This window comes from Phocoena phocoena, chromosome 13, assembly GCF_963924675.1.
Source record: "Phocoena phocoena chromosome 13, mPhoPho1.1, whole genome shotgun sequence".
Classification (NCBI taxonomy): Eukaryota; Metazoa; Chordata; class Mammalia; order Artiodactyla; family Phocoenidae; genus Phocoena; species Phocoena phocoena.
In genome coordinates, this window is record NC_089231.1 from 62106490 (window position 1) to 62119206 (window position 12717).

The 12717-nt window shown below is 41.9% G+C and overlaps 1 protein-coding gene across 1 annotated transcript in view; it reads right to left on the reverse strand.

Annotated features, from left to right (window-relative positions):
• Positions 1-435: 435 nt before the first annotated feature.
• The window catches only part of SPIRE1 (spire type actin nucleation factor 1), a 204692-nt gene continuing 192410 nt past the window's right edge, over positions 436-12717 (reverse strand). The window contains exons 13-18 of the mRNA XM_065889479.1: positions 10929-11071; positions 4360-4497; positions 3708-3778; positions 3161-3188; positions 2928-3064; positions 436-694 (exon numbers count right to left, since the gene is read on the reverse strand). Of these exons, the coding sequence (XP_065745551.1) occupies positions 436-694; positions 2928-3064; positions 3161-3188; positions 3708-3778; positions 4360-4497; positions 10929-11071 (776 nt within the window). The remainder of the gene's footprint in view (positions 695-2927; positions 3065-3160; positions 3189-3707; positions 3779-4359; positions 4498-10928; positions 11072-12717) is intronic.

Sequence of the window (12717 nt, forward strand, 5' to 3'; positions counted from 1 at the left end):
TGCTGTGAGATGGTAACAGCCTGGCCCAGCCTCCAGGGATCTGTGTGCATCAGGCAGGAACACTGTCGGGTGGAAATGCCAATATGACTTACTTCTTAGACTGTGCTGACTTCGACGCCTGTGTTAGACCGATTTCTCACACCAGAAGCTTTCTGCCTCAGTCAGAAAATTATTTGAGGGACAGTAAAGAACTGAACTAAGGAAAAAGTTTCTGGCCTCCAAATCACCACACACACAGAAGCAAGTTTCAAACTACTGTCCTCTCTCAGTGCAGACAAGGGACTGGCTGATATGAACACAGTGTTCAGTCTGTGGAACAGTGTGATGCAGCAAAACCCTGATCTCATGCAAACCCGAACCAGTTAACTGCGGCGAGAAGACAGCCCCGCTCAGTGTTCTCTCGCGAATGCGACTCTGCACACAAATGCACGGGGCTCAGACCTCACTGATGGTCCTCTCTGAAGGGCAGTACTCCGAAGGGCCTGCTGAGGACACGTAGAAAGACTGCGTTTTCCTTTTCAATCTGGCTCTTTTGTTGGCCAGCACCAGGCTATGCCGGCTTGAGTTGATGATTTCTGAAATGAACTTTTTGCAGTCTACACACACCTCCATGGTGCTCCAGTCCTCCATCAACTCTTTGGGAAATTGGAGTTCTTCATCTGATTTGTCCACAGACTTGGATTTTGAGGACAATCTGGAAAAAAACAAAACATTTACGACATCCATTATTGTTACTTATAGTTCTACTGCAATACTAAGAAAATATGTGCAAAAAAAGTAAATCTGTTGGCAAAACATGATGGAATGGGTGGGTGATTTAGTCATGTCAGTGTTGTCCAAAGAAGAAGTTATAATTGGTGACAACTTTCCAAATATTTTTGGGGACTTCCCTGGTGGCGCAGTGGTTAAGAATCCACCTGCCAATGCAGGGGACACGGGTTCGATTCCTGGTATAGGAAGATCCCACATGCCGCGGAGCAACTAAGCCCATGCGCCACAACTACTGAAGCCCATGTGCCATGACAACTGACCCGTGTGCTGCAACTACTGAAGCCTGCGTGCCTAGAGCCTGTGCTCCGCAACGAGAAGCCACCGCAATGAGAAGCCTGCTCACCACAACTAGAGAAAGCCCACACACAGCAATGAAGATCCAACGCAGCCAAAAATTTAAAAAAGACTTGTCAAATTATTAAAAAAAAAAAGAAAATTTTTTAAAGAAAGAAACCAGGAAACCTTTTACTAAGAAATAATAATACGGAACTTCCCTGGTGACACAGTGGTAAAGAATCCACCTGCCAATGCAGGGGACACGGATTCGAGCCCTGGTCAGGGAAGATCCCACATGCCACGGAGAAACTAAGCCCGTGTACCACAACTACTGAGCCTGTACTCTAGAGCCTGTGAGCCACAACTACTGAGACCATGTGTCACAACTACTGAAGCCTGTGCACCTAGAGCCCATGCTCCGCAACAAGAGAACCCACTGCAGTGAGAAGCCCGCACACCGCAACAAAGAGTAGCCCCCACTCGCTGCAACTAGAGAAAGCCCACACGCAGCAACGAAGACCCAACGCAGCCAAAACTAAAAATAAATAAATAACGTTATATTAAAAAAAAATACTACTACTAAAAGCTCTTAGTATCCCTTCTAGAATTTTTGGAAAATAGGATATTCAGAGTATTCACCTGACTACTATACGTAGATAGATCATGAACTTTAACAACCGAAATGAAGTACATGTTGCTAATCTCTCTGATGATTCAGAGAAAACTTCAAGTTCTTTCTCCAGTGACCCTGTGTCATGGTTAATGAACATTAGTTAACTGTAGATGGTAGGTGAGACTATAAGAAACTGAAGTAAATTTATCTTAATCCTACAACAAATCCTGAAAAATTATCTTTGGACCAGCTTTCTTGTCATTTCGTATTTATCAAATGTGTTTCCCACTCCACAACAATTCTCTATATCTGGGTGACTGACTATTTGGATTCCAGAGAGCTGGAGTTAACTAGACCAACATCATCATAAATGTTGTGGGTAGTTTTTGGAAATAACTAGGAACCATCTACTCATTCACTATTTTAATTAAACCAAACAGGAACACAGAGCTAGTGCAGGAAAGAACAGACCATAGTTCACCGGCCCTGAGCCCGTGGACAGCAGCCCATACTCAGAGGTCAGGATGGGGACTGAACACAGGGGCAGGAACCTCGGGTACAGGTTACTGCTGGGCTCTCAGCTCCCTCACCTCACTGTCCACAGACCCTGACATGCAGAATGGCCACCGTCCAGCATCTGGCACCAACACCAGTGTCCCTCCCAAATAGGAGGCCGCTGGTACATAAAACCCCAACACCCTGGGCCCTGCCAGCGTGTGGTCTGACCTCCTGTCTTTCTTAAGGACCAACACTAACCTTACTCTGTATTAAATGCAAAAGGATTGCTATTCGGGCACCTTTTTTCTTTTAAATTGCCAGCTCTTGGCATAAAGCTTTATTTCTGCCTTTACAATAGGAAAGTAAGCCAAAGTTATCACAGACTACTGTAAACACAGGATTAAAAAGATTTTTTTCAAAATTAAAGAAGGAAAGAAAGATTAGACTGTTATGCTCAAGTTTTCAACTCCATTGAAAACAAGGTCAGTTTTAAAGATGACTTTTAAAGGACACACAAAAGTAATTACTTCCAAAGTAGAAAAAAAATTAAACTGAGAGATTAAGTATTTTTCAGGGAGCTAGCCATCATCCCTTGTCATGTGACCTTTGGCAAGTTTTGGAGATTTGTGTACAAGTCAAAACTATATTAAAACCAAGCCACCCACCCACCCAAACTCCCGCAAGCCAAAACCCCACCATATCACCACAGTCCTCAAAAGAGCTCTCGCCTTTCACAAAGGATGCTCTGGAGACCCGGCCCCTTACTCACCTGGCAATGCTCCGAAGTGGCCGATGGTGGCCAGTGGAGGGTTTTTCTGGCCTCATACAACTTTCCCCTCTCTGCAAGGCAGAAGGTCCCAATGAAAAGATAGGAAGGGTGGAGTATGGCTTGGAGGGCAGCCGCATCTAGTATCCCAAATAAAACTGAGAATGAGCAGTACTGTTAAAGAGGCAGAGTCAATAAAATTAGCACAAGTTGTAATTTCACTAAGCTCAGCTTACCTTTTTGCAACACTGTGAGCACACCGGCCTGTACACAAAATCAGAAGTGTTACTCAGCGTGATAACCACGAACGCAACTGCAGAGTTAGAGAAGCCGCAGGCTGCGTGGCTGTGAATTTCTACACTAAGTCCCCTGGACTCTCTGCTTCTTCTATCAGAACGTAACAAACTGAGACAACTGGATTGCCAAAAAGACAATCACACTGTAAAACTTAACTCTTACACTGTGTCCTATGAAAGGATCAACTTACGTCTGTTTGGGATTTTCTTACTTGTCTATCCTGGGATCACGTGACAGTCACATCTATTTTTTTCTGTTCAACATGACATATTATTATTAGACCTATCTTGGATATGAAAAGAAATACATGCAGAGAAACTTTCCAGGCTTAATATCAAATAATTGTCCACTCTTGAAGCAATCACTGTTACTAACTTACAAGCACAGCACACGATAACAGACTGGATTATTTCTAATATTGTTCCTCAGAGAAAAATGATGAAACAGTGGATCCTTGACTGCTGTCATCAATTACAAAAGCCTTACCTCTTACAGAACTGACAGGTATAAGACCAAGTGAAGAAGGAAAATCTCCTGGTTCGGCAACAAAAGCAGAGCTAAAAAATAAAAATTTTAAAGGAGAAAAAGGCATTGCCAATAGTTAATTTCCTAATTTGCATGTTTGGACACACATTTATATGTGGAAAGTTTAGTAGACAAAGGGAGAAGAGCATTTAGAGACCCTTTTATTAAGTTTGGTTCTGTGATATTTATAATCTGCTCTGTATTTGATTATAATTCTACCTTTAAATGGTAGTAAAAGACCACAGTTCTCAAGGGTCTTGCCACCATGAAAGCAACCTGAAGAAGGTTCTGAAAAAGTCTTCTCTGTTTCTCAGATACATTTTCTCTACAATCCTTTAAAAGTGTAACTAAGGGCAGACCTTGTTTTATGAAGGCATACCATTATTTATTATGGTGGTTTTAACCTTCTGGTTTTCAATTTCTCAGGGAGAAATAAAAATACTTTCGTGAGCAAGGCAGAAAAGGGACTGCCTGCCACGGGGTAAGCCTCTTACCTCCTAGAATCCCCCCAAAGTCCTATGCCATCTGGCCACCAGACAGTGTCCTCAGGGGACATGCCTGTGACCGACCAATCTTCTAACCCTGCTGATCCATCAACTGTAAGTGGCTCTACCTTTCCTTTTTTCAGAGCAGTGTAGACATCTTTATACTGTTGGTATTTTTCCAGCTCTGCCTTCACCAGGACCTGACGAATATGCATCACCTCCTCCACAGTAAGTGCTAGGCATTCCACTGGGTAGCAGAATTCCTCCTGAAATTCAAAATTCCACATGAATAAGAAGCTCCCACCACCCTTCTGGCAAGGCAAAGTTCCCCTTCAGATCAGTCACCTGGTTAGTAGCTTCAGAGAAGAAAAGAGGTTTCCCAGTAAACACTGGAGCAGAGCTGGCTCACTCTGGGGACCACACAGTTTCTAATTACACTGAGACAAGAGATGGCAGAAAACTTCCGGGACCATGTGAAACGCTGTAGCCACTGAAATTTCCAATTAATAAAATTTCCTCACATTTGTTTAGATGTTTTGCCTCAGGTATCTCTATCCCATGAAGTGGAGCTACATATCTATGCATTGAAATCTTGGGAAAAAAATGTTATTGTTCTAAACCAAATTTCTGTCACTTTTCTCCTATGATTACACAAAGATATTATTTACTTTTGTGTTGTATATATCTGCTAATAGATAAACAGCAAATCTACAACATTGGTACTGTTTTAAAAACTGATTTGTGGTACCCAGAATAGCCAAAAGAAGGTGGTTAGTAATCAATATTGAGAAGCGTTATTTAGTGGTAAGTTACATCAGCACAGCCTAAAAACTCCTAACAGTGTGAGTGGAACTGGACCTGGAAGCCAGCAGGCACTTCCGTCAGGCTGCCCCACACTCTCCAGATCTCTCATCACTTTTAAACAACTGCGGAAGTACAGTCCGCACTGGACAGATGTGGAGACACTCAGAGAACTCTGACGATAAATATCGAAGTTGGCTGTCTTATGTTAATGGTTTCCCTAACAACAGTGGAGGAAGATGTTGATGTAACTGATCCCACTGAATAAAGAGCCTCACACCATCTGCTCCCCAGCCGGCCCTGCGCTTGATTGGTGGGCCCAGTAGAAAGACAGAACGGTTTTGTGCGCCCGCACCCTGCTGGACTTCACAAGGGCTATTGTGGCGGAGCGACACAACCCCGATGTCCTCGGTGCACACACACTGTAACTCACGCCCACACACACAATAGTGCTGCTCACAGGCATTCTGGAATCAAACAAGCCAAAGGAGACAGCACAGGACTATGAGTGCAGTCAGTTTATGGAGTTTTAACATTTAGTTCTGTCTTTCAATCAGAGAAAAACAAAAATAAATCTAGGTTGCAAACTTGAAAAACATTAGCATTTACTAAAAAAAAAAAAGTAGTTTGCAGAACTACTGCTTCTTACAAATAATCAATACAAAATCATCTCTGTTCAAGCTAACTTAGGGAAGATGAAATTTGTTAAAAATGTTTTGGAAAAAATCCTGCAATTGAACGTTTAAGATGAAGAGCTTAGTATCTGGAGGGTGGGAGGATAATTCATGTGCTCTAGAATATCTGATATACTCAAAAAAACCCACCATTACCCAATTTTCTTTCAATGGGAAGAGCTTTAAAAGTTGGCATGTCCAATATTTCCTGAGCTTCGCTTGACCCTGAGAACAGAGTGTGGGAACGGGCTCGCCTCCGAATGCTGGGCATCACAACTGTGCACAGACAGTAGGGTCAGCTGCACACGTCTGAACAGCGACTTTTCTCACCTTCTGACATAGTTCATAAGAAGTATCCCTACGGTCATCTTTATTCATCAGCAACAAGCATGACTTGTACATTTTCTGACAGTTACCTACGTGACAATATTGCTGAGCTGGAGTAAAATAACATATGAATCTAGCAAACAAGCAGAAGACCACTCCCTGAGATTGGCTGTCGTGTATTAGGAAGATGGTGCTGGTGCCAACGTCACAGCTGCGACGCCTGGGTGGCGGGGATGCTCCACACACAGCAACCCAGACAGCCCGCAGCTCCCAGTCCTCAGTCTCAAGTCATAAAGGGGCCAGTCAAGCACACTTCCGACTTACTGCTTTGACCCATGCACAAATCCAGTGTTCCATCAGATGTAATAAGAAATAGTGGATTTTTCTGTGTTCTTGTTCTTTTTTAAAATTTCAAGCAGATTACCCTTTAGTAAAATACCTTCCATCAGGTCAAATGCTAATGTTTTAATTCTGGTGCTTTCCCAAGGACAACAAAACTTTAATGCAACATGAAAGAAAATAATAGTTACTAGAATAGCTTTCATTATTTTTTTCAAATGACAAAAAATATTAATTCAACATCCCCAAAGCCAAATTAAACCTTAACAGATCTTGCTGAGATGCTGATGCCCCAAAATGTGAAGAGCACTCAGGGTTCTACCCATGAGCCGAGCCTAGTCCCCGTTGTTACAATGGGCCAGGTCACACCTGCAGCAGGCACTGACCTCAGTTCATGGCATGGACTCCAGGGACCAGAGCAGCACAACTCATTCTCTGGCTGCTCTGTGCTTCAGTATGGCTTCCAAATTTAGAAAAGGGAAGCTAAATCTTAAAGAGTTTTAACAGAGATTACAATATACTGTAGGAGCAGATGTGCCTTTAGAACTCACTGTTACGTATGTCACTAAAATGGCTGAGTTTTTGTTAAATATTCTGGTTATATTTACCATTCAAAAGGGGTCAGAGTTAGGGAGCACAGAAATCAGAGAGCATGGTGTATAATCTGGTTACTGAGCCAGAGAAGTGGAAATGGTCATATTTTATAGAGTGTTCTTGGTTAGCAAAAACTTCATAAATAAGTAGCAGATATTTGACAATTATCCAAAACAACCATTGGTTTTTGTTTTTAATAAACCAAAGGAAGGCAGATTTAAATAAAAATAGCAAATATTAAGTTTAATTACTCTCTTCTTTTTTCAAGTTCACCTTTAAATTTCAAGGTGTTCTCTGTCTAAAGTCACATGTCGACTTAGTAGACAGACTGTTTGGGGAGGGTTGAAAATAAAAATAAAATGTCAGCAGATCTTCAGAAACAGCAGCAGGAGGGACAGGATTAAATGCCACCTCCGCATCTGACCATGTGCTCACAGGGCCAGATCTAAAATGAAAAAAAGGAGAGATTTATCCTGTATTTCACGGCAAATAAAGAGAAAGGAATCTGTTGTACCTCATTTACATTCAGTCTCTTTTCTAAACCAAGCTGGGTCATAAAGAAAAAGAAACCAGCTGCTGGTTCACTTATCCAGGACAGGTCTGGTAAACAGAGGACGGTGGAGAGCCGGGCTGGGCAGCTGCCGACACCTGGTCAGCAGGTCAGCAGCTTGGGTCACACTGGGGGCAGGGGAAACCTCACTATGGTGCGAGGCTTTTTATCCCACTTAAGTTCAGAAACTATTATACTTCCTTTAAAAAATGTATTCTGTATGAAAATCTCAAAAACAATACAAAATGAGAATTATTTAAAATATTTTAAATAATCACATCAATTAAAAAAAACTTCAAATTTCTCTCTACAGAGAAGCATGGTGATTTTTCATAACAACCACATAACATCCTGACCATCACAACACAGCTTTAAAGGTGCTGGAGAAGAGAAAGAGTGCCCGAGCCTCCCTGGCCAGGCAGCTGAGTGTATGGGCAACGGCTCTTCTGAGGGTGGGGCGGCCCTGGGCTGGGGGAAGGCCCTGATTGGGGGGTGGGGGGACGTGGTTCAATCAGGGGGCTCAGAAGCACCGCCCACAGCTCCTCTGTGCTGATGCCGCTGCATTCTGAGTTTGTTGTCCTTTCACTGTCGTCCCGTCAATTGAGATCATGGTGTGATCTACGCGTCTACCAAAGATTGGAATCAACAGAAGCAAAGTGTCCATCTAAGCTGTTAATTTTTGCAGAGTGCGGTAGCTGAGGGATCACTGCCAAAGAGGCAGAGAGGAAAATAATTCCCAGAACCAGCAGAAAGAGGCCAACCTTTGCGGATTTCCACCTGCTGGTAAAAGCTCTCTCACACAGATAATACATAGCCCCTGCTACCCCCAACAAGGCTGCCTCCAAAGGGTGAGAGCCGAGCAGAGAAGCTGTTTGAAGGGTAGAAAAAAGCGGTCGGAAAGGTGTCGTTGGCCATACTCTGGTTATCCTAGGAACCTGAACAATAGATAAAGGAAAAGAAAACGGCAGGGGAAAAAGAAAAGGAGAAAATAATGCTGAATATGAGTGACCTACAAATAGCGATTACAGAGCATGAAACAAAAATAAACAAAACACCACGGAGGATGTTAATGGTAGATTCCACATGCAAGTCCATGCCATCGTCTGCATCCACATGTATCAGTCAGGAGCCCAACCATGCCTAGAGAACCTCAGAGTTCACACGGCAACACTTAAGCTTTCTGGAACTCGGCTGTCCTGTGAACACTGAGTCTCCTGCACGGGGCTCGGTGGGATGCAGGCCAGAGGCGAATGCAGAAACATACACCACGCAGCCACCCCTCCCCCGGTCGGTACTTAAAAACAAGTCGCCTTCATTTAGAGGCGTCATCCACAATCATCTGACCAAATGATGAAAAGAATTACACTTTCAACATCCTAAGGAAAGGGAGGAAGATACAATAAAAATGAAAATCAGTAACAACAAAGACATTTCTGCCATTTTTAGTTGAGAGCTTATAAATACAAAACGATTCCACGTTTTCTAAAACATAGCTAAAATTTTAAATTATCATACTTTTAAAAACAATACTTACCAAGCTAGACGGCACTACCATTAAAGGAGTGTGATTTTATGGATTTCCCAAGATAAGCTACTGGCAAGAAAAGTCAGGACTTTGACCTGGAGGTTCTTTTGTCTCAGCTGGTGTCTAGAGGCACTTCGGGGACAGAGTTCTGTGCCAACCACAGGTCTCCCCTGCCTGCTCACTGAGCCCCTTCTCCGCCATGCCATGTGGGTTGTATCTTCCTCTCCTCCATAAAAAACTGACAGCCAGACTACACACACACTGAGTTCCCCTTCACCAGGAAATATACCTCATGGGCCTATCTTGGTAAAGCTTCCATCACTAGCCACAAAATCCTTGTAGTTGATCTGACAGTTTCTTTTTTATTTTATTTAATTTTATTTATTTTTTTATCTTTCTGCGTTACGTGGGCCTCTCACTGATGTGGCCTCTCCCGTTGCGGAGCACAGGCTCCCGACACGCAGGCTCAGCGGCCATGGCTCACAGGCCCAGCTGCTCCGCGGCATGTGGGATCTTCCCGGACCGGGGCACGAACCGTGTCCCCTGCATCGGCAGACGGACTCTCAACCACTGCACCACCAGGGAAGCCCAATCTGACAGTTTCTTTACACTGATAATTTTAAAATTTAAGCCTAACCTCAACAATGATGTCATATGATCACAAGGCCAGGTACACAGCTGAATACTAAACTGACTTCTAGGAAAAGCTGTGAAGAAAAGAATCTCCTAATCGTTGGACTTGTGGAAAAAAAAAAAAAAAAGGAGTTCTCTCTTTTTCAGTTGTGACAATATTTTCCAGTTGTGACAATAACTGTGTATTTTGCTAAATAACTTATTGACAAAAGTCTTTGGATTTTAAACTTTGAACCTGTTGGGTCAGAGTTCTGTTTTTCAGTTGGTAAACCACTGATGAGGCTGTACTTCACCATATATCAGTGTGTGGTGATTATTTAGGAGTTAGAGGTAATCCTAACAGGAGTTGCCATGAAATCATTAGTTCTTTAATCACATTATTTGGGAATAGAGAAGACTGATCAAATTTCAACACTATCAGCATGGTTCAAACTTCGTTTCTTCACAAGATCCATACTATCTCCCTTCACCTGGACAGAGGGACCTCTATCATTGCTTCATTGAAGCCCTGATGATTCATCGCAGCCTAAAAGTATGGACTGAGTGTAGTCCAGTGTTTTATTCATGAGAATCTGAAGAATAATTAGGTATCAGGTTGGCTGCTGGTAGAATTATTGACTGAAGCCCTGCATCTTGCCTGCAAGTATTTTAGAAGTCAAGTAGGACAGAAAGAGTCTTCTCAGGCTTTCTCTGGCTGGCAGACCTGTTAGCTCTTCCTGGAAGGGCCTCATGTGCTACATCCCCTGTCTGAGAAATGAGTAGCCCCTACATGAGCCTGGAAGTCTCCGGAAAACAGCAAAAACTGTCAACCCGTCCAAATAGCTGCTTTGGCTGCAATATCACAAAACATGCTTGAAAACAATGAACAATGGTTTTTCATGGATCAAAATTCTCCCCTTGGACTTCTGCCTCAATAAAAGAGTCTATTGTAGTCAGACTTCACTAAGTTTTCTGTTTAGTTTCAACAATTTTTAAGTGGATTAATGCCCTTTGAAAGGAAGAAAGTATTTCTTTAATAAATATCCATACTTTCAACCATTAATAAGTCTTCTGGGAAAAAAAAAGTACTTTAAATGAACAAAGAATGGTCAGACTTCATTTGGGTTACTCTTAGGTTTGGTTTTCTTTAGCTACTAAAAACCAATAAGGTTATTTAAAGTTCAGTCTAGCTTGTGGAAGTTTCTCAAGGAAGCTAATGATTCCAGACCCTCTAACTGCTTGCAAGTTACTCTGCAGAGTCTGTCGGTTACTTACGAGAGACCGGGAGCTCTGCCTGGACGCTGGCAGGAACTGTCTCACGTTAGTGGGTGTTTCCTTTTCAATGGAATGTCGTCTCTGGGGTGGCTGCCGTCGTTCTGGCTGGGGTGTGGAGGATATGGGCAAGAACTTCGGAGGGTCTAAAGAAATGGAATGAACCACACTGAAATCAACTCTCTTATAAAACAAACTTAAGTTTTGAATTTCTAACAGAAAACCCTTTGTCATTTGTGACAAACACTGCATTCAAAGATGAAGTGTTTATTTTGTTGGAGAGGTATATTAAGATTGGAGGTCCGTAGGGGGATACTGGAAGGATTGTTATAGAAGAATCTTTGCAAGATAAACTTGCTACATAAATAGCAAGGAAAAGGAAAAAACAGTTTTTAACATTCATTCAAATTCATGCATAAAACACAATATAAATAGTTTCTCAGATTTGTAATACAAATGCCATCATGGTATTTTCCACAGAATTTTGCAGTTAAAGAGTCTCAGGCTTTATTTAAATTTTTTTTAATTGGACAAAAGACTTGTATTCAATAAAAAATTTTAAGAGCAAAAAATTCAAGAAGTAGATCTTGGGCTTTATTTTAAAAGCATGTAAAAATTATGTATTCTGTATGTCAAATCATACCAAAATTCTCAAGTGTACCCTCCTTTTACATTCTTTTTGAAAATAAAATATGAAAACTCTTTCTTCTTGATGTGTATCAAGACATTTTATCCTTAGGTTTAAATCAAGCTTTATTTAAATTTCAAAAAATAAATTCCAGCTTCAATGTTAATACTATATATGCCACTGCTCCTCTGCCTAGGAGTATTTGGGGACAGGGTTTAAAAGGAGAATGTCTCAGGGTCTGATTCACATTTTGGAAACATAAGGAGGACAACAGAAATCATTTCTGCTGTCAGAGCTTTACTTCTGTTATTGATTTCTAATCAATTGGTAGCCACCCCAGCTCACTTTTGGTTACTCTCTGCATGGAATATCTTTTTCTATCCTTTCACTTTCCATCTGTTTATGTCTTTGCACCTCAAGGAGTCTCTTGTATACAGCATGTAGTTGGATCATGTATTTATCCATTCTGCAAATATCTGTCTTTTGATTAGAGAGTTTAATCCATTTACATTGAAAGTAATTACTGGTAAGAAGGGACTTATTTCTGTCATTGTGCTATTTGTTTTCTATATGCCTTATAGCATTTCGTTCCTCATTTTCTGCATTCCTGTCCTGTTTTGTGTTTAGTTGATTTTTTTTTTTTTTTTTTTTTTTTTGCGGTACCCGGGCCTCTCACTGTTGTGGCCTCTCCCGCTGCAGAGCACAGGCTCCGGGCGCGCAGGCTCAGTGGCCATGGCTCATGGGCCCAGCCGCTCCGCGGCATGTGGGATCCTCCCGGACCGGGGCACGAACCTGTGTCCCCTGCATCGGCAGGCGGACTCTCAACCACTGCGCCACCAGGGAAGCCCTAGTTGATTTTTTATAGTGAAATCTTTAAATTCCTTTCTCATTTACTTTTTGTTTATATCCTATAGCTATTTTCTTTGTGGTTACCATAGGGATTATATTTAAGATCCTAATTTTATAACACTATAATTTGGATTAATACCTGCTTACCTTCAGTAACACAGAAAACCTCTGCTCCTATACAGCTCTGTCCCCATCCCTTTTAGTTCATGGTGTCACAGAATTACATCTTTATATATTGTCTGCCTCAAAACAGACTAATAATTCTTTTAAATGCTTAAGTCTCTCAAATTATATAGAAAACAAGATTTGGAATTA